This window comes from Gracilinanus agilis, chromosome 4 (assembly GCF_016433145.1).
Source record: "Gracilinanus agilis isolate LMUSP501 chromosome 4, AgileGrace, whole genome shotgun sequence".
NCBI classification, from domain to species: Eukaryota; Metazoa; Chordata; class Mammalia; order Didelphimorphia; family Didelphidae; genus Gracilinanus; species Gracilinanus agilis.
In genome coordinates, this window is record NC_058133.1 from 118,113,693 (window position 1) to 118,135,882 (window position 22,190).

A 22,190-nucleotide genomic window follows, 5' to 3' on the forward strand; every position below is an offset into this window, starting at 1 on the left:
GACAATGTAAGCTGATAAGGTATTAAGGAATTGGGTAGAAGAAATGGATTTGAAAGACTTTGAAGAGATACTTGATAAATTCTTGAATAGAATAAATAATATTGTCTATAGTGAGGGTCAGAATCAAGACAGTGGGAACAATGGGAGCAAGACACTAAATGGGTGTAGAAGTGGTGGTGAAGCAGGCAGTGACAGACTTCACAATACATCCTCAGTCTTTCTCTAGAATTGCCAGGATATATAGGATACTCACTAAGAGTGCTTCCCAAATGTGCCATTCTAATCAGTTCTTTCCTGTCTTCTTTGTATAGAGTGGATGGCCCACTGGAATGCCATCTTTGACTTGGCCTGGGTCCCTGGAGAACACAGACTTGTAAGTGATTTTCTTGTTGATACTAAGTAAAACTGGTAAGCTGCTGGCTAAACTGTAGTACTTTATTTCTGGAAGGTTACAGCATCAGGAGATCAGACAGCCAAGATTTGGGATGTGAAAGATGGTGAGCTGATTGGAGTTTGCAAAGGTCATCAGTGTAGCCTCAAGTCAGTTTCCTTCTCTAAATTTGAGAAAGGTGAGTGTTTGTGTCTAATCTTTCTATTGTACCAGAGTTTGATTTGGAGTCAAAAAGAATCTGGGCTTAAACTTTGCTTCTCCTACTAATGATTTGTTTTGGTTTAGGCAAATCACTTACCCTTTGGGCCTTAGTTGCTTCCTATACTGTAAAATACAAATGCTAAGGCTGATAAAATCTCAAATATAGACAGTTCTCTGCTTTATGTAAATTCTGTAGGGATTTGAGGGGTATAGGCACTGAAGCTACTCAAGCTGGGGATACTATAGAGCTGTGGAGAAGGTAAGGGAAAGTCTTTGAAATGGTCTATTTATGTTAAATGAGAACTGACTGTACAGGAGAGACCTTATTTAAACAACTCCACAGGGTTTATCAGTAGGATACTTCATCCATCTTTAAGCAGGCAGTGTTTAACACCATTAAAAGTAAAGTGCAAACAAAATTTAGAGAGATGCAGATTTCTTGGTTCAGGAAGAAGGCAGATGCAATTCAATTTTATGCTGGTAGTAACAATTGAGAGTCTTGTCTATAAAGCTCTGGAGGCTAATGGAGCCACACTTTTCAGTGATAAGGATATGATCCTAGAGAGATGGGCTTCACTTCCATAGTGGTCTCAGAAGACTGTTAACAATCAGTGCTAAAGCTAATGACTATACTTCATGTTGAAGTCTATCCCTCTCTAGTTGAATTTCCAACTGAAATTGAGGTTTTGAATGCCATTAAATTTCTCTTGTGTGCCAAAGTGCCTGGTACTGTTTCTATTTCAGCAGAGATTTATAAGGTCCACCGCTCATATAAAAGCTGACTGAATTCTTCTGGGTTATATGGCAAGAGTAAGTTATTCCCCAGGAGACTAAGGATGTTCATCTCTGTAAAGGAAGAGGAAATAAGTTGTCCTTCGACAGTCATTCAGAGGGTCCATCTGGCAAGTTTTTGCCAGTGTCCTCTTTTAGTAGACTGATCCTTCATTTAGAAGATTCCCATCTACCCAAGGACCAGTGTGCCTTCAGAAGGGTCTGAAGAATGGTCAGTATTGCCTCATAATTCCACAAGAAATGCGAGGAACAAAACAGAAGTCTATACACAACATTCATTTATCTGACCAAGGTCTTTGATACTGGTTCATCATGAAGGATTGTGGAAGATGATGGCAAAATTAAGTTGCCTGGAGAAGTTCATCAGTATTGTTAACACCAGTTCCATGATAGCATTCTTGTACAGTTCTAGATATTGGACAATGTTCTTGTGCTTTCTCAGTCACTAGAGGAGTGAAGCAGAGTTGAGTGCTTGCTCCCATGCTTTTTATCATAATATTTTCAGTAATATTGTTGGGCACCTTCATTGAGGACAAAAAGAGCATCAAGGTCAGCTACTACATTGCACTCATGATAAAATGGCCACAAGCCAAGACTAAAGTGGAGGGAAAGTTGGTGCATGGATTTTTGTTCACAGATGATTATGCACTCAATGCAGCCTCTGAATCTGAGATGGATTAATTTTCTACTGCTTGTGCTAATTTTGCCCTGACAGTTAACAAGTGTATAAAGGGAACCTCCTCCCCCGGGGGGTCGTCCAACCTGCATCCCTGCGCTGCATGACTGAACGTCATGTGAATGCCCCAAACATAGGTCATAGGTGACATGTCCAGACCAAAGAAAAGATAAAAGAGGGAGTTTTAAGGGGCTCAATTTCTCTATTTCCTTGGAGGGTGGCATTTCAGAACACGGGCTAGGAGCAATGAGGCAGAGCGCCATGTGGCAAGAGTAGAATAGACTTTAATCTCTACATATCTTCTTTCTCTAGTTCAAGTAAATATTAAACTCTATGGAAACTAAGAACCAGGAGTTTTTAATTTAACACAAGAAAATAGAAGTTCTCTTCTAGGCAGCACTGTACCATCCATATGTGGGACCTTTAGTTTACAGCATGTGGAGAAACTATGAATAAGTTCATTTACTTTGGCAGTATACTTTCCAGAGATGTCCATATATATCCACATAGATAATGAGGTTGGTGCATGCAGAGGAGAGCTATCAGATTGCCCACCAAACTGAAGGTCTACAGAACCTTTGTGCTGACCTCATTGTTGTATGAGTGTGAAGTGGGACAGTATGCCAGCATCATTGTAGGAAACTGAGTTACTTCCTTCCATTTGAATTGCCTTAGGAAGATTCTGAAGATCATCTGGCAAGATAAGGTACTAGACACTGAGGTCCTCTTGAGCTGAACTGCCAAGCATTCAGACTGTTGCTGTGAGAGAATGACTGTGATGGGCTGGCTGTGTTGTTCAATTGCAGCATGCATGCTTGCCTAAAAGACTTTTATGGAAAATTCTCACACAGCAAATACTCACACAGAGGGTAGAAAAAAACAATACAAGCACACTTTCACGGTCTCTCTGAAGAATTTCAGTATTGATTGTGAGACATGAGAGAACTGGCTTAGGACTGTCCTCTATGAACAAAGCAAGATTGCAATAGGTCAAAATAAATGTGAGATGCACAAATTTAGAGACATCTCCTTCCCAAATGTTGATACAGGCTATTTGTGCCCTACCCAGGGTAGAGCTTTCTGAGCTCATCTGATCAACCACAATTGGATGCCATTACACCTTGACCCCAACACAGCGCTGTCGTTTTGGACCTTTTCTAGTATAATGAACCAAAAGCAAATATTTAAGCAGACAAAAATGCAAAAGATCTGTGCCTAACCCTATAATCAAATCCACTCTCCTTTTCCTTCAAGTAAACTCTACATCTTAGGACCTTAAATAGTCCTCTGGACTATTCACTACTAGAAAAAAGTGCCTAGCACCAATAATAAAGCATTAATTCCTTAATACAGACCAACAGTCTACATATATAGCAAAGAACAAGGCCTGGATTTATTCCTCTACTTGAGTTTCCTTAATTCCTTTTATTACTTGATCCAAGAATGAACTAAACTCTATTGCTACCCGCTCAAATTCCTGCCCCTCCTAACTTGGCTCTGCAGTTTTTCACCCTGCTGTCATTTCTGTCTTGAGCCATACACCAGCTCCTCTCTTAACAACTGAGTATTTTTTTAGGCTTAATCCTTTTCACCAACTCTTTCTGTAATTGTTTCTGCTCTTCTTTTAAATAGCCAAATCCTAGGTTGTGGCCGTCTATCAATCTTCCTTAATATAATAGCAAAAGAGTAGGAGGTGGGGCAGGTACCAAGTGCTAGGCCTGGTGTTACCAGTGAGTTAACTTTGTTCAGATTAACTTGGAGAGCTGTAAAGAGATCACATTTTCCTGGATACACCCTCTACATAGAGCAATTTTGAAAGTTTCATCTCTATGGAAATGGCAATTACTTTTAGGTACAAAGGAACATATAACTGAGCTACTGTACTAGTTTATTCATAGAAAAATCACTTCTATTTGTTTGCCTGCTACTAATGTTAACTCATTAGTGACAGTCTATCAAGGGGCAAATTTAGTTTTGATTTTCCCACAGCTTTTCAGAAGCATAGATAATTGAGCAATATACTCTAATAGACACACCTTTAGCAGGGTTGATTCTGAGTTCTTTTTTTAAAAGAAAAATCCAAATCTTTAATCTCTAGGGAGGAATTGGTGAAAGAGAAAGTGCATGCCTAAAGCTTTATTTCCTTTAAGGTTTTTTTGTTGATAATTTTTGTTTGCAGGGTGGAATAAACTAATGATTGGTTCAGCACTTTCAGGTTGACATTTTAGGATTATTCTTTCTCTTGCATTTTTTAAGTATCTGCCAATCTTGACACATGTATGTGAAATAGCTGAGGGGGAACAAGCCTAGACTTAAGCATACTTAATAGAAAGAATATTGAGATTTAATCAGAGAACTTGGGTTTGAATCTGAGCTCTGCCATGTACCCACAGCAGGGCAGGTTGATAAATTGCAAGGGTTGAACCAGATGACTGGTGACTTCTCTTCCAAAGGAAATTCCATGATTAAGTGATCTCTTAGCTCTCTTCCAGTTCTAAATCTATGATTTGCTTGGGTAATAAAGAATCAACTCTATATGCATGAATCCGTTGATCAAGCACTATATACTAGGCACTGCTGGTTTGGGGGAATTTAGATGAAAGAGTATAGTATTACAGTCCCTGAACTAACGTGGCTTACATTTACAATAGTGTGTGGTAATTATATATATCATTTCTTTAATAGTGATGCCATTTTTTTTGCAGCCGTCTTCTGTACAGGTGGAAGGGATGGAAACATTATGGTCTGGGATACTAGATGCAGCAAGAAAGGTAGCAGTTCTGTTTTAACTTTTCCAAATATAAGGATTTCTAATTTATTACAATATGTAGAATGATCTTTTCTAACGTCCACTAGGGGGCATGTATGTTCACAGAACAGTTAAGAGATCTCTATTAATCCCTGAGCTGGCATCACCCTCGGTTTTGTTGAGTTTTTTTAGATTTCCTTTAGAATTAAATTTTAAGGGAGTACAGATTCAAAATGTTGTATATACTGCCAGGTATAGTCACTGTCTACTAATTTTGCTTAAACTGCTTTTCTTTATTACAAGGGAGGAATATTGGGTAAGCGGTATATCTAGAAATGACAACTCTAAAAACAAGGGCTATCATTACAACAGGTTAATTTAAAAAGGAATGAAAGTTGCCTTATTTTTAATTTAACTTGCTTTTGGATGTATGGACTAAATTAAATGCCGGATCAAATTACTTTATAGTCATTAGAATGCTTTGTACTAGCATCTTTCTGTTGTTTTGCACCTTGTCAGTAACTTCTCTTGACTTTATCACACTCTACTGCTTTTCTTCAGTACACTAAAAAAACTTAAATAGATGGTAACACAGCTATTGCTAGCACTAATTTCACTTAATCACGAATGAATTCAGAGGGAAGCCCTTTCTGTGATGTTTTCTATATTTTTCTTTTTTTAAAAAAAAATTTGTTTATTGATTGCATTAAAATTCCCAGGTATTTCCTTCTCTTCCCCTCCTTGCCTTAGAGAAAGCATCATTTGACAAATATATATATATATATATAACTTTTATCTTGCCTATTTTTATTTATCAATTTTTTCTCTGGATGTGGACATTCACAAGGTATTCTTCAAACCATAGTTTTCATTATTAAGATTCAATATGAGATATAAAGCTTTAATGAAAATGAAATTTACTATAATATTTTTCAGATGGATTTTATAGACAAGTGAATCAGATCAGTGGAGCTCACAACACCTTGGACAAACAAACCCCATTGAAGTCTAAGAAGAAACAGATTTCAAGAGGACTTGCTCCTTCTGTGGTAGGTTCTTAAAATTTCTAAACCTTTTTAAATCTTATTCAAGCAATTGTTATCTAGGCTTAGAGCGTTTTATTCAGTTGTTGGTGTCACTATAGACTCATATTAAACACCTACTATCTGAAAGACACCATTCTAGACATTGTGAATGCAAAAAGTAGTCTTTGCCCCCAAGGAAGATAATGTGTTCATGGGTAAGTAAAAACTAGAATTTTTAAGGCAGAACAAATAATTAATAAATGGGCATTCTAGAAGACTTTGTGGAAGAAGTGGCATATACCTGAGATATGAATGGAGAGAAGGATTCTGAAAGAATGAAGATGGAATGTGTATTAGGCACAAGGCTCTATTTTGCAAATGTCCAGAGACAAGATGGATTTTTGAATTGGGAAATGAAATGTATAGTGCATCAAAGAGAACAATATGAAATAATAGGGAGGTAAACAAGGTACTTTGTGGTGGTCCCTAAATACCTGACTGCATAATTTTTAATTCAGAGGCATTTAGGAACTAACGGATATTTTTGAGTAAGAGAGTAGTTTCATAGTTGGACTAGTAACTTAGGAAGGGTGTTTTTTTTTTGTTTGTTTTTGTTTTTGACAATTTGAGAATGGATTGGAGAGGAGAGAGACTGGAGTCAAGGGAACCAACTGGGAGACTAACCATCCAGATAAGAGGAAAGGAGGGTCTGAATTCGGGTCCTAGACTGATAGTATATTGTTTAATTTGTTTTCTGAGCTCCTAATTAAAGTTCTGTCTGGGATATGGTTCCTATTTTCTGGCATCTTACATTTCAAGATTAAAAATGAGGTCTTTTCATCTGTTTCTTTTTTCTAATTGTACTAGTGGTAGACTTCAGAGTATATTATAAAGAATAACAATAAGACATTAGAAGCCGGTTCTGTCAAGGAAAAAAGATAGGAGTTAGAAAACTAGGTAAGTTGAAGATAGTTAATGGAATCAGAAAGAACTGACTTATTTTTTCCCTTCTTGTCTTGTTAGGATTTCCAACAAAGTGTAACTGTGGTCCTGTTTCAAGATGAGCATACTCTAGTGTCAGCAGGAGCTGTGGATGGGTAAGAGTATGGTTTATACTACCTTTTAATAAACCTCTTTCATGAAGTATGATAGAGCAACAACCTAGTAACATAACAATCCAGCATAACCTGTAATACAATGAATAGCCTAACTGAAACCAGAATACTTATAAATCAGTCCAGTTAGGTCTTTTACTCTAAGAACAAGAAAAATAGTTCACATACTTATGGATCCTTTAATATTTACAAAGCTCTTTCCTCATGCCAGCCAGTGAGGTAGTTTGTAGAAGTATTATTCACTTATATATGAAGAAATGACTTCATATAGTCCTTGGTTGCATAACTCATATAAGTATTAAAGTCAGGAATAACATCTAGCCAGGTTTTATGACTCTAAGATCAGTACTTTTAATTGTATGCCACAATAATCTGTCCTTTTTTAACTACCAGAGTTCCTTCTATTTTAGACCTCTGTCTCCCCTGGTTTAAGAATAAGAACTTCTGTGTGACTTGGAAGAAGAAAACTGATTATTTGAGATTTAAAAAAAACTTTTTTCGATTGGAACTCCCAACAAGAGCTGGCCACTTTTCCAAACTAGCAGTAAGCCTCAATCTTTTTTTAGGTATCTTTCAAGGATCTGTGATTTTGTTGATGTGTGCATACTTAATCCCAATATAGATCCACATCACTTTAAGGACTTAGTAAGCTACTCTTGTGAATTCATCAGCCAGTCTGATGATTAGCCTCTGCATAGAACTAAGCTTGGACAATATCCACAGCCCATTCACTAATTACTTAACTTTTTCCATATTGTTAGAAACTTCCAGACCTTTGTTCTGGAGGCATAACCTTAGAAAACCAAGTGTTTCTACTATGCTACACTGAAGCATTTGAGTTAGGAGTAAAGGGTCAAAAGGATCCACAATAATTCTTTTGTCTCTGGATAGATAAAGAAATCAGTCTAGTTGGTAACTTTTGATATATTACTCTTTTGGGAGGAGGAAAGTGCAAAATTATATTCATGGTTATGTCTTTGCTTAGTGTTTCTACATAAGCTTTTTGAAAACAGAAGCTGTGATTTTTTTTTTCTTGTTGCCTTTATCATCTGTAGTGCCTACTATAGAAGTTAATATTTTTTTCATTCTGTAGAATGTTGACTTTATGTCCTCTAGTAGCTGGCATCTTTCTAGAGACTAAGATCCTAGATATTAGAGAATTTGACTTCATTTATTAGTCATATTTATCTGGTTACTATTTTTAGTCTGTTTTTGTACAGCAATACTATATACTAATCCTAATACTTTATTTTCAAATTATCTATTTGAATTGGAAGATTAAGATAATAATTTTATTTCCTATATAATGTAAACATTTCAGGGGGCAGCTTATGGTCTTGATTATTCAAATTATTGTTTAAGATCTCAAATACAATGAAATGGCCTTAGCTATCACTCCATTTACTAGTGTTAAAGGTTATAAACTAAATACTATAGGCTTGGAAAATGCTTTCTAAAAACAATGGGATGAATATTATTAAAAACAATCTTCTTCCTTTTCTGTTCTCTTCAAGTAAACTGCAAGGTAACTGCTGTCATTGGATCAGATCACATCTGTTTCCCTTTTGTCAAACAAAGTTTCACAGTGAACTATCTATATAAACATTTTTTCAACGAGAATCCTTCATTATATCTGGTGGAGGTGGCAGAGGAGTTCTGCCAAAAATCATCCCAAATTTAGTAGGTGTGAAACAAACTGGAGGGGAAGGTACCACTCTAAAAATCTCCTAACCTCTTTCTTGCTTTTCAGGGTGGTCAAAGTATGGGATTTGCGCAAGAATTATACTACCTTTCGACAGGAGCCTATGGCTTGCAAATCCTTCCCATATCCAGGTAGCAGCACACGAAAACTAGGTAAGTAAGCCTTTGCTCCGGGCAAAGGTAGCTTTAGGGTAACCTGGGGGTTGGTGGATGGTCAAGACTGTTTCAAAGAATAAAAAATGAACATATCACATTAACCAATCACTTTCATAATTATATAAATGAAAGGGTTGCCTTTGGGGATTTTTTGGTTTATACGATGTGGAGTTGTTGGGTTGTTGCTATTGTTGTTTTAGTCTTTTTGGAGTAATTGAGATGAATACCTAGGAATTTCTGAGATGTGAGAATCTTTCAATGTTAAAGAAAAGATTCTCTGTCCTGCAAGAAGTGGAAATCTGATGATTCTTTTGGTGTGATCTATTCATAGCTGTGATCCATTTTTATCACTAAACTAGCACCACTGCTGCCCACTCTTACTAGTAGCCTGCTGATGGAAGTCTTCTTTCTTCAGGGTACTCAAGTTTAATTTTGGACTCTACTGGCTCTACTCTTTTTGCTAACTGCACAGATGATAACATCTATGTGTTCAATATGACAGGATTAAAGACTTCTCCAGGTAAGACAATAGTGTCAAGGAACCACTGTCAGGAAGTTGAAGACAATTGGTATTTTTGCTCAGTCAACTGGTAATTTAACAGTATACTTGTTAGGAACAGGAGGACCAGAATATTTCAGATGTGACTGCAATGAGCTGTAAAAGGTATTTGTTATACTTTAGGTGCCTAATTTACCTGTGTTAAGCAACTTAATTTCTGTGCACTGATAACTACCTTAAATGACATCCACATTAGTTCCATTAGGCTTAGGTCAGGGGAACAACCTCAGTTTTTTTTTTTGTTTGTTTGTTTCTGTTATCTATTCTATATAGAAAAACGTTTATCCTTAGGGTTACTCTGCTGAAATTAAGGGGTTTGATTTTGTTTATTTTTCTTCCTCAAATGGCAGTTATGCAAGGGTCTAGATATACTCATATAGATATGTGTATGCTCCAGAATAGATCTACTTAATTATTGTATGTATGTTTGGTTTTATTTTTTTAATCTATGAAAATTCATATTTACAAAGCAGATTATAAGCGAGGGCCTGGCCATTTATGCTTCAACATATTTCCCTCAAAATGAGAAATTTCCCACAAGAGTCCATCCAAATGGCAAGTTTTCAAAATATACTTTTAAGATATATTTTAATTATATGCCTTTCCAGGGTTATACCCATTATTTAAAACGAGACATACCTCTACTAACTTGATTCTGACTAAGAGCACTTCTCTGCAGGGAAAGAACTTTGAATTCCTTTGCCATTCCCTAGAGCCATACAGTCCTCACTAAAAATAAAATAAGATAGAGTGATAAACAAGAAACCTTAAAATAGTAAAGAACGTTAGCAGTTGTAGCTGAGCTCTTAGAAAAGATTCCGGAGACAGAATTTTCTATTGGCTGTTGTTAGGATTTTATTATCAGTAACAAAATCAAGACTGGCACTTTAGATGCCCTGGATTAGGTCTGATATTGTCTAAACATAAGTAGGAGTGTTTTGAAAGAGATTTTTTTTAACTTTTATTTTGCTCATTCCCTAAATAGAACAAGAACTTGGACCCCTAATGGCTTCCAGTTTATTTAGAGACCTAGTAGACTTTTCAAAATCTTTTTTACAAATATACCCACTTGACCTTAATTTTTTTTTAACCAAATGTTGTTTGTATTATATATCATAATTGTCTATATAGTGATAAAATACCCTAGAAAACTCATTTAGCATCTTCCTCCAACCAACATTTATATTGTATTTAGGTCTAAGACTCCATTTATTCTTTCGGGCTCCTGAAATAATTTGAGTGCCTATGATCTATTTATATAAGAAAATCATCCCTTTGGAAGTCTAAGTGTTGCCCAAATATTAGGTTACTCATTCAAAAATTTCTCCGGTATCTAATACCTATTCTGGTACTATGGAGGGTACAGAGATGAATAGTATATGGCCTGCAGTCTTAAAGAGCTTATAGTCTATGAGGAAGGTAACATTTGTTACTATATGGTCATGTATGCACATGTTTTAAGTACAAAATCCTAACTGAAAGGGCCAAAGAATACCCTTTGAGGACTTTGAAGAGGAGGTGGCATGTAAACTACCCCTTCAAAGAGATAAATAGGATTTAAACAGGGGGGGATGGGAAGAGGGGTATAGAACAACTGAGGCAGAGGACATGAAATGGAGGCATGAAATAATGGTATGATTATGAGCAGTAGTTTAGCTAATGTGAAAAAGGAATAAGGGGAGCTAAGGTCAAAAGAGTTGTTATTTAGGTTGTGGAAGACCCCAAATGCTGTGCTCTAGGGTATATTGGAGCTTATTCAGTCTAAATATACTTTAACACACCAATGTAACTATCAATAATATGGAAATAAGTCTTGATTGATGACATATGTTAAAACCAGTGGAAATGCACGTCGGCTATGGGGTGGGGGGTGGGGGTGGAGGGGTGGTGAAGGGGATAATAAAAACATGAATCATATAACCATGGAAAATTTTTCTAAAAAATAAAATTTAAAAACAAATAAATATACTTCAAGAAAGTTTCTCTGGCTACAGAATGGATTGAGGAGGGAGCCTAAAGGTGGAGAAACTCCTTATGGGTCTGTTCTCAGAGGCAAGTAATGAGAACTTGAGGAGAATCTGGAAATGAATGTGAAATACTTCAGAGGTAAGGCCTAGATGGCCTTGGAAGAACTCCAGATGTTTAGCTGAGAACAAAATTAAGCAGGGACGTGACGGTTTTCAATTACTTAAGGAACTCTCATGGGGAAAAGAGTTTAGGCTTACTCACAGAGTAGTATTAGGAGTAATTGGTGAAAAACTCTAAGAGAGGCAGATTTAGATTTGATCGAAGGAAAGAGTTTTTGTCAAAGTTAGAGCTTTCTAAAAATGAATTGAGTTTTCTGAAGAGGTTGTAATATCACTGGAGGCCTTCAAGTGGGAACTAGATAATTGCTTGTCAGAAGGGTAGGATACTGTACAGCATGCGTTGAATTATACATTCTCTAAGCTTCTTTAAATCTGTGTTTTAGTGACTGATTAGATATGATAGTGAGGGAATAGGAAGAAGTCAAAAGTTAATTCTCGCTTGACAACTAAAAGGATGTGAGTGCTATTAATAGAAATATGTAAATCCAGAAAATGGTTGGGAGGTTTTTGTTTGTTTTTTAGAGTAAGAGAAATTCCAATATCAATAGGTGGTTTCAAATGCTGATAGATCTTATAGGTAACAAAGCTCAACAAATAGTTAAAGATATACCTCTGGACCTTGGGAGAAAGAAATCTAGAAAATGCAAATTGGATAGTAGTTGAAATCATGAAAGTGGATGAGCTTGCCAGGCGTGTCATGGGATAGAGTGCAAGACCTAGAGGCCAGAGGTCCTATGTTTGAATCTGGCCTCAGATACTTCCTAGCTGTGTGACCCTGGGCAAGTCACTTAACCCCCATTGCCTAGCCCTTACTGCTCTTGTGCCTTGAAACCGATACACAGTATTGATTCTAAGATGGAAAGTAAGGATTTAAAAAAAAAAACTTGTAGAAAAGAGAATCAAAGATAAAACTCTGAAGTGTATCTACATTTTAGTAAGAAAAATGAAATCTTCAGAGGACAGTCAGGTTTTGGCAGTGTTGAGAAGATGGAAGGAAACTTTGACTACATATCAGTTGAAATTTTTTTCCATGTTCTTTTAAATAACTGTATTCCCCAGTTGACAGTCTTATAATAAACTTCAGGGTCTATCCTGAGTCAGTATATTTTGGGCATAATTCCTGTATCCACAGTACTGTGTGATAGTAGCTGATTGATAATGACCCTGACAACACTATTAGAGCCCAAATAAGCCAAGAAAAATGAAATTTAGCCCACCATTCAGAGACTTGACACAAAAGATGTGACCACACCAATTCTACCATGAATCAGCAGAGGGCAGTAAATACTTAGGGGTTTGCTGGGAAGTTCAGTCTAGTTTGATATTTATTGTTTTAGGATCAAAGATAAGGAAGACAGTAACAGTTCCAATTTTAAAGTTGTATTCAGAGCATAAATACCAGCTTTGGTGAGCCTAACCTAGTAGTATATTGAGCCCAAACAAATCTTAGTGTGAAAAAAATAAACTTTTGGAAGTGGTGTATTGGTGTAAAATCTCTGATTTAATTTATATCCTGATAGCTTTCATAGTAGAAAAATGAAGGTAAGCTTTATTCTTTCCAAAAGGGTTATCTCTCTTGAGTTCTGTGCACACTCAATTAAATTCTCTGTTAACTGGGAGAGCTTTTAAAATAGTTATTTGATGTCATAGCCTTTGTCATTTAGCTCCCTAGAGTAGAACCCCCTCAAGTATATTGAACTAAGATTGAGTAGTATGACCTACCTGGGTTCTGGGAAGTTCATTATTTGAAGACTAGACTCTACTTTGTTTTACTGTTGTAGATTTGAATATATCATTTTATACCTATATCTATAGATATCTATATTTTTCTATGATCAGATACTTGAAGTTAGCTAGGTTGTGCCTTGGATAGCATGCCAGGCCTGCAGTCAGAAAGACTTACCTTCCTGAATTTAAATCTGGCTTCAGACACTTATTAACTCTTATGACCCTGGGCAAGTCACAACACAACTGAACAACAACAAACAAGATCAGCTTGAGATAATTTGAATATGATTTGTTAGTGATATTGGTATATTCACATTCCTTCTCATCTGATATGTACTATCTTCTTTTGGAAGTAAAGTGAATTTATTACGCTTCTGTGCCAGGTATTTTGCTACACACAAATATATCTCATTTCGTCCTCACAACAACTCTATGAGATAGGTGCTTTTATTATCCCCATTTTACAATTGAGGAGACTAAGGTAAATGGAGATCAAGTTCTAAATAAGGGTCTGAAGAAAGATTCCACACCTAGAACTCAGTTCACTGCTGCCTGGGAGCGGAGGTCAGGGTATGAGGTGCTCTAGAGAATGTTGTGCATCTTTAGTTAAGCCCTAGAAATAATGGGAGCTGACATTTTGTTTTCTTCTTCCTTTGGCAGTGGCTGTCCTCAATGGTCACCAGAATTCAACTTTTTATGTCAAATCCAGCATTAGCCCAGATGATCAATTTCTGATCAGTGGCTCAAGTGATGAGTCGGCTTACATCTGGAAGGTGAGTGACCAAACATCCCTGCAAATATGATACACAAATACTGTTGCCAACTTCTTTCTTTACTAGAGATGGTGTGAATTAGATAGTGAGCCTATTATAATGTTATCAGTATTTCCCTTACCAGGGCAAAGTCTGCTTCTTGTCCCAATTGGTAGCTGTGTTCTTTTGATTGTTAAAAGCTAAGTATATGTTCTAAAACTGACAACTCTTGTATTTGGAACTTTTCAAAAGCTGTTCTTCCCTGCTATGAACAACTTACTTAGGAATTTAGGGTTTCAGGAGGGTGGGTGTAATTACTTTTTTTTTTCCTCTTCTGACAAAAACATCCTATCCACTGTGTCTTCTGGACACAGTATGTAACTATTCATCTTTGTCTCATAGCTAGGATTCCTGGTAATAGTCTTTTCTACCCCAATTCACTAGTAACTACTTTTTTTTTCCCCCAACATACATTAGAAAGTCCCAGACCCTTTGACTATCTTTCAGATTTATCACTACACTTAATTACTATAGTAAAAAAGACTTGCTTGATTTGAAAAAATTCAACACCCCTATGAAGCTTAATTCTTTTTTTTAATTATTAAACATTTATTATGAAGCTTAATTCTTAAAGTCTTATTTCTCTTTTTTGTTTATTATTTGTATTAGTTATTGAGGGAAGATTGAATAGAGGAAAAATGGGGATAGGAGGTAGGAATTGGTTACACGAATACTTTGGGAGCTCAGAGACGGAGAAATACTAATAGGTTTTTTTTAATCTGAAAATTCCCCAGTATTAGTAGAAAATTAATGAGATAGGGGTCTAAATCTCATCTTCATAGTCTCTCCTAGGTCCTATAAATCCAAATCACATCAAGTTCCACTCTCCTAGCTAGAGTGGTCTTATAGTTTCCTACAAGTGACAGGAACTGAGAACTTGAGGCTCTTGATGAATCTGGCCCCCTGATTGATTTCATTTGCTGATTTGTGAGGAACAGGGGTGGTCACAATCAACAGATGATAATTTGTATGTACTTACAGTTGTTAAAACCACATTTTTAGAAGCCTGTAGTAGTATTCTAAGTGTCCACAAGGTGATAGTAATGCTTCATTGAAAGATTATCACACATTCCCTGGGTGTTCATTTAACAAAATTGGGTATTATCTTTCTTAATTGAAAAGCTAGTAAAATCTCTAAATTTCTTTCTTGATATATTTAATTGATTTTTACTTATGTAAATATCTTTCACCTAAAAAAAGGAAATTCTCCACTCTAATTCTTGTATTCAGATTGTCACTTGGCAATGCTTTTGCCAGAAACTTTTTTAATAAAGCTGTGTTAAAAGCCTATGTTTTGGAACTCTCCCTTTACCCCATCACTACTTAATAAAATGTATTTGACTTTGTGTCCTGAGCTTTACCATCATGTTCATGACAATATCAGCTGATTCTCATATTGATAAATGTTAGTTATCTGACTACTTTTTTAAAAAAATGTATTTCTAACTCAAGGTTAGGCTTTCTTATCTTCCTCTCCTTTCATTTGTTTTTCCCTCCCCTGTTTTTCTTTCACTGTCTTATCTACATTCTTTCACCCACTTCAGCTTACTTATTCTGGCTCCCAACCCACTAAGGGTTTTATTTCTAGTATAATTTTTTGCATATATTTCTTAGCAGTTTTTAAAAAGTCCACCTTGTCCCCACCATATGAATACTAAAGCACAGAAGTCTTTTTTTTCCTCCCTTTCTGTAGGCTTTCAAGGCCTCCTTCCTTCATTTTAAGAATAATGATAAAACTATTCAACTAGATTTCTTGTAACCCATTTTCAGGACATTGTACATGTGTGACCTGTTCTGATTTTCATGACTGCATCTCATGTCAGTGTTGATTGACATCGTTTGGGTGATATACTTTCCTGCCTGTCCACACATAATTCAATGTGCAGCCTCTGATATTTGAGATTCTGGCAAGTTTGCTGTTCCTAAAATTGAACCTGCCTTGTTGAGTGGTTTAGTTTCTCTTATCCATTGTGAAAAAAGAAAGGAGATGATTTTAAATTGTTCAAAAACAATTTAAGTCTAAATGATTATCCAGAGCATTAAATTGTCACCCTGTTTGAATGCTCCAGAAATCAACATTCTCATAAGCTTTCAATGTCCTTGTTAAGACTAGAAATAAAAAACACGTAGAGGCAAAAGAAATTTTAAATCTTAGCAACAAACTTGAACTTTACCTTTTTGATTTTAATTTTGATTTAACTTTGTAAAAATTAAAAGAGAAAATGTAAACCAAGAAGAAAGTATCCATGCCACATTGGTCCAGGCTTGTTTTTGTTGTGTGTTTAAAGAGAAGACTTAATTTGAGAGTTTTAATGATTTTTTTTTCTAATTTATTCTGCTCCTTTCCTCCTGGCTTCTTTTGATATAGCCATTGAATAGTATAGAGGTGGCTAAAAATAAACAATTTTGGCATAATCCTTGACTGCCACTGACTGGCAAAAGATTGAGCCTGACACTTTAGGAAGTGTAAATGATCTCGTGGCAGAAATAAAGATCAGTCTTGTTTCCAACTGGACAAGAGTAAAGAGTTTCTGTAGGGAAAGATGCTGATCTTATTGCATCTGCAAGTGTGAAAAACGGTTTGATGAGGTTACAGATGAGAGTCAGAGTTAGATACTTTGAGAGTTAGCTGAGCAGCTCAAAGGTTGAAATTTTGAATTCCTCCTGCCTTATATGAAGGTTATGGTCATTTTAATCAGAACTGATGAGAGAAAAGCCCTCTGCATTTATTTACTTCTAGCATCTTGTGTATTCCCAGAATATATTAGAATAAACTTGTACCCTGGGCTTCATAATGCTTCCCTTTTCAATTTGGAAGAAGTGCATAAAACATAGAATGATTGTTCTTATAGTACAACAATGCTGTAAACAAAAAAGGGACCTATGTTTTCATCAAAGAAAGTTGATCCTCAAGTGAAATAGTCCCCAGTCCTGCACTCTTATGTTAAAATATCTAAAGTAAAGGATCATTTTATGTTTGACTCTAAAATATTCATCAGGCTTCCCCCCAATAGCCCTCAGCTCTAAGTTAAATATGTTAAAAATGGCCTGATTTGGTTTTGGATTGACTTATTTCAAAATGAATTTTATCCCTTGGTTCTTCTGTAAGCATGGTTTTATTAGAGTCCTGATCACTGCCATGAAAGACTTTACATTTCCACTAAGAAATATTTATCCAAGCACAAAGCAAACCATCTGAAGAAGACTGGTATTGTTTCCATAGTATTATAGACTTTGGGAGTGTTTCTTATGGATAACATTTGATGAAAAAGCTCACTTTAATCCTAACAGACATTAGGTAACCCACTAAGACAACCTGGACTTCATTTTTTTTTTTTTTTCCTTTTTGATTCATTGAGTACATGTTGTATACACGGAGAGGAGTAAATTGATTAAAACTTGCCAGGCTTCTTCAAAAAGTTAAGTTGAATAACCTTTTAAATCAGTATGCTAGATCTCTCTGCCACAAGCTGAGGGAATCTATTAATTCACTTAGTCATCAGCCCAAATTTCCCTTTCAATGTCACCTCCACTTTTTTTCATGAAAATGTGCCATGATTAAGCTTCTCTGGAAAATATAAAGACTTAGCCTCTATCCCTGTGTCTCTTACCAAGCTTCTTCCTAATCATTTTCTAAATTCTTATGCTAATAGTAGTGACTTGAAGTTATATATACTCTTTTCTCTTTTCTACCAATTAATTTTCATGATCTGTGATAAACAATTGACATCTATTATGTGTATGAGTCATTTGAAAGAAGTTATAAAAGGCATATCACCAGAAGCATTCAATAAAGGAAATTTTGAATCTCTTAGTCATAAAAATAGCACTGTACAACATGACCCTCCCCTTTAAAATCACTGCAATTGCAAGGATGACACATCCTTGAATGAATTAAAATTTGAATTAAACAATTAGATAGATTGGGTTTTACTGAAGACATTTATATTTGGCTAAAAGGAATCTAGGGTACAGCATAAAATCCTAACTCCCTTATAGGATTAAAAAATTAGGTTTATTTTGACTATAATAAATTGGCTTCATAAGCTCATAGTACCTTTGTTTTCAGTGTGTGAGGCATATTTCAAGCATCTTCAAGATTCACAGTTAATTTTATGTTCCCGAAAGTATTATTGGCTGGAGAACACAATAGCTAGGCTATGTAGGATAGAGACTTAATTGACCCTCTAAAATTTCCCACTTAAACAGTTACACTCCAACCAACCTGGAAAGTTGGAATAATAAGCAAGCTAACAAGAACATCTCTGAAAATATGGAAAGTGTCACATCTAATCTGGGAGTATTGATTTAACCTGAAATCCTTTTCTCTTAGGTTATAGCCTCAGACCATATATTCATTTGCTTTATCTAGATTCAGAAGAGAAATAGATAATTTCACAATTCTTTTTCTGAAGCATGGTTATTAGGCAGTCAGCCTATTGGATTTGTATTTTTTCTTCTAACATTGTACAGGGTGTAAATGGGAGGTTTCAAAGTCCTAAGCACTTGTATGATTGATAGCCTCAGACTTTTAAAAGATAAGACTACTTTATTGCTATATTAACTGGTTTTTTTTGTGTGTGTGTGTGTGTGTGTGTGTGTGAGTAGATCTCTGAACCTTGGTGTCCTCCTACTTTGCTCCTGGGTCATTCTCAAGAGGTCACATCTGTGTGTTGGTGTCCAGCTGATTTTACTAAGGTTTGTAGCTATATCTTTGTGGCTTTTTGAAGATTGGCTTGAGAATTATTTAAACTTAGTTTCAGCGTGAAATTAGTCAGGCAGAAGTCTGGATTAGAGTTATTCACTCAGATTCTAATTTTGCCTACCATTAGAGAAACCTTATACAGTCAAGGATAGGAATAAATTCCTGATCTCTTTAACCTTTCTACATATATAAAAATGCCCTAAAATTTTAATTCAATTCACATGCTTTTTATTAGTAATTCAAGATTTTTACTTTACCTCACATTCTTAATATGTGTCATTAAAAATGAGAGTTTGATCATTAATAGTCCAATTTGGACTTTAATATGAAATTTAAAAATTAGGTATGTTAGACCTTTCTGAAAAAAGCATATAAAAAATGACTGGAATCCTAGTAGAATGAAGACTACAGGCGTTTTTGGTTTTTGGTTTGTTTTTTTTTTTCCATAAGAGTTAGAGTCCTGTGTCTTGGTAGGGAAAGGAAAAAGCTAACCTTCTCTTGGGGGGCCAGAACTTTGGAGGACACGTGAGATTTTTTTTCCCCTTCAGTTACTGAATTAGAGAAAATGTATAAACAAATACTCAAGCAGCTTTAGCGTTGGTGGCCAATTGCCATAAGTTTTTCCAGGCCAAACTTTCTTTGCCATAAAAGGCTTGGGCACTGGAGTGGTCAGATATTTTTAAAGGGGCAAAGGTTATTTTTAACTTTCTTAAGTCAGGGGTGCCAGATGTTTTCTTATTTGCTTTTGTACCTATTGAAAGATGAACCTCCAGGGAACCTTCTCATTCTGCTTGTCACATTCTACCAGAGTCCCGAGCTCTGCTGCTTAGTGAGTCTGAAAGAACTGGCTGAGAGTCAGAAGAGAACTAACTAAATATATTGAACTGACTTCAAAAGATCTGTGATTTTCTTAGTGTGGGCACTTCCTTTATGAATACAGATTTCAAGTCTCCTTAAGATGTAACAGGCTGTTGATGATTTACTGTTGCCCAAAAATGTCATCACCTGCTACCCAACCTCCTGGTCATGAATGTGGTTCAGCTGGTCCTTGGGCAGCATCCTGTTGCTAATGCTATGTGTGTTGTCAGCCTTGCAACCTGGAAGGGTTTTCGAAAACTTGTGCTACATTGTCATAGCCTCCAGGAACCCAGGGCTACTACCTCTGTACTATAACTTAGTACTACATATTAAGGTAGAGTGTCGAGCTTGAGTTGAGCAGGAAGATTGAGTATTGGAGGGGAAAGTACTTCAAAATAATCTAAAGAAAATACTGGATGTCCTAACAACGAGATTCGTATTTTTACAAAAGGTAGTCAAAGATTCTTGGGAAATTGATATTAACATCCCTCATACTAGTGACTTGCATAACTGGATTAGAACATAAAGGATTTATATTAGATCAAAAGAACAATTTGCTAACACTTTTTAATTTTTATTTTTTTTAACCCTTTACCTTCCCTTTTAGAATCAATTCTGTGTATTGGTTCCAAGGCAGAAGAGTGGTAAGGGCTAGGCAATGGGGGTTAAGTGACTTGCCCAGAGTCACCTAGCTAGGAAGTGTCTGAGGCCAGATTTGAAACTAGGACCTTTTGTCTCTAGGCCTGGCTCTCAATCCACTGAGCTACCCAGCTGCCCCCATGACAATTTAAACAGAATGAACAAGTGAATGCAATACATCCAAAGTAGAATCTCCCCTTTTGTAAATCAAAAGAAAAGTATAGCTATTTTCATCTGTCTTGGATTTTCAAGGCACAGATCCACCTGAAAACAGGGAATTGGACCTTTAAACATTCTTAGGGTAAGGGACTTTCAGTCAAACAAAGTACCACACTAATAAATTAGTCCTAAAGGCCTTCGTCTTGTTGCAAGTCTTTGACTTAAAGTGCAAGATACAGTGAGACAATGTGCTTTGGACTAGAGTACTACACTTGGAGTCAAGAAGACCTGGTTCAAATCCTGCCCTCTAATAATTCTTAGCTATATGACTGCTTCACCTTGGGCCTCAGTTTCTTTATCCGCAAAATGGGGATACTAATACTCAATAGTGTGTACTATATAGGGATGTTATGGGGCTCAAATGAGATGATGTATATAAAGCACTTTGCAAACTTTTGTAAGCCCAGAAATATCAATCATTATTTGTTGCCATCCAGATTGCTACCTGCTCTGATGATAATACCATGAAGGTTTGGCGTTTGAAGCGTGGCCTGGAAGAAAAACCAGCACTAGACAAACATACTTTAGTAGGTTGGGCATATCAGAAGAAAACAGAAGAGAGAGCTGGCCTGGGTAAGAATTCCATTCACTTCATACTTTGGTGGTTTGATTAGGAGTGGTTGTTTATCTGCTTTTATAGGTAGTTCCAAGCTAAACTTCATCTTGTTTCCATGAATAAATAAAGGAGAGGGCCACTCGATGGGACAGTGAGAATATCAGGCCTGGAGTCAGAAGGACCTGGGTTCAAATAAGGCCTCAGACAGTTCTTAGCTCTGTGATCCCTGGGCGAGTCACTTACCCCCCCAGTCACCTTGTCCTTTTACTGCTCTTCTACCTTGTAACCAATACTTAGTATTGATTCTAAGAAGGTAAAGGTTATTAAAAATATATCTAATGAGTTACCTTCCAGGTGCTGAGCTTTATACTGTATGCCATGAGAATATATAGTATAAGATTCCCTGCCCTGGAGATTACAGTTGTAAGGGAGATAAATGGTTGTCTTTACTTTAGACGACTACATTAATTGGAACGTGTGCTGTAGGAAGAGGACAATCTTAAAAAGAGCCTTCAGACTGATGCAAAGTGCTGGAGCTAGAAAAAGACAAAGTAGTCCCTATCCTAGAGAGCTCATATTCTAACTAGGAGAGATAGCACACAGGATGTTTTCAGATGGAAGGGGCCCTGTGATCCTTAGGAGACAATAACAAAGTAGTTGGCATTGCATCTTCTTTAGTAACCCCCTAGGCCTTTGGTGACAAGAACTTTCTTTTCTGGCTCTTCAAGGGCAAAGTTTGTGAATAGGTCTTTGCTGTGAGCAGGGTTGTCCTCTTGCATGGCGACTATAAGGACAAGGCTAGAAACAGGGTTAGTAAAGAGGGGTACAGAGGGGCATCTTGGGGTTCTTGGGCTCTGATTTCTGGGCTGTCTTGATACATCTCCTGAAACATCACCTGTCTCTCCTTCAGGATGCCTTGCTGCTTCCTTCACAAGACTGTATGTAATTAAAAAGGTCTTTCAGGAGGTAGAAAGTGAAACAGGAGGAAGTATTAACAGGTGTTATTTTCTGATGAGGAGAATGAGAACTCAGTAGTATTTAATTTGTAAGCAGAGCCAGTTAGGACTTGAACCTCAAATTTGTCCTCAGTAGGATACTTAGCATTGTGTGGATTGTATGGAATTTTGTGCATCATTGCTCTCCTAAATGCCATTTAATGTTATGTTACATTGTGTTAGGATTTGAGCTTGAAGACATCTTTATAAATAACCTAGTCTAGCT

General features: G+C 36.3%; 1 protein-coding gene across 1 annotated transcript in view; it reads left to right on the forward strand.

Annotated features, from left to right (window-relative positions):
• Positions 1–22,190, forward strand: part of DTL (denticleless E3 ubiquitin protein ligase homolog) — a 48,713-nt gene that overhangs the window by 12,874 nt on the left and 13,649 nt on the right. The window contains exons 4-13 of the mRNA XM_044674393.1: positions 312–373; positions 449–569; positions 4,766–4,831; positions 5,746–5,858; positions 6,858–6,931; positions 8,700–8,803; positions 9,222–9,326; positions 13,841–13,953; positions 18,601–18,690; positions 20,851–20,986. Coding sequence (XP_044530328.1) covers positions 312–373; positions 449–569; positions 4,766–4,831; positions 5,746–5,858; positions 6,858–6,931; positions 8,700–8,803; positions 9,222–9,326; positions 13,841–13,953; positions 18,601–18,690; positions 20,851–20,986 — 984 coding nt within the window. The remainder of the gene's footprint in view (positions 1–311; positions 374–448; positions 570–4,765; positions 4,832–5,745; positions 5,859–6,857; positions 6,932–8,699; positions 8,804–9,221; positions 9,327–13,840; positions 13,954–18,600; positions 18,691–20,850; positions 20,987–22,190) is intronic.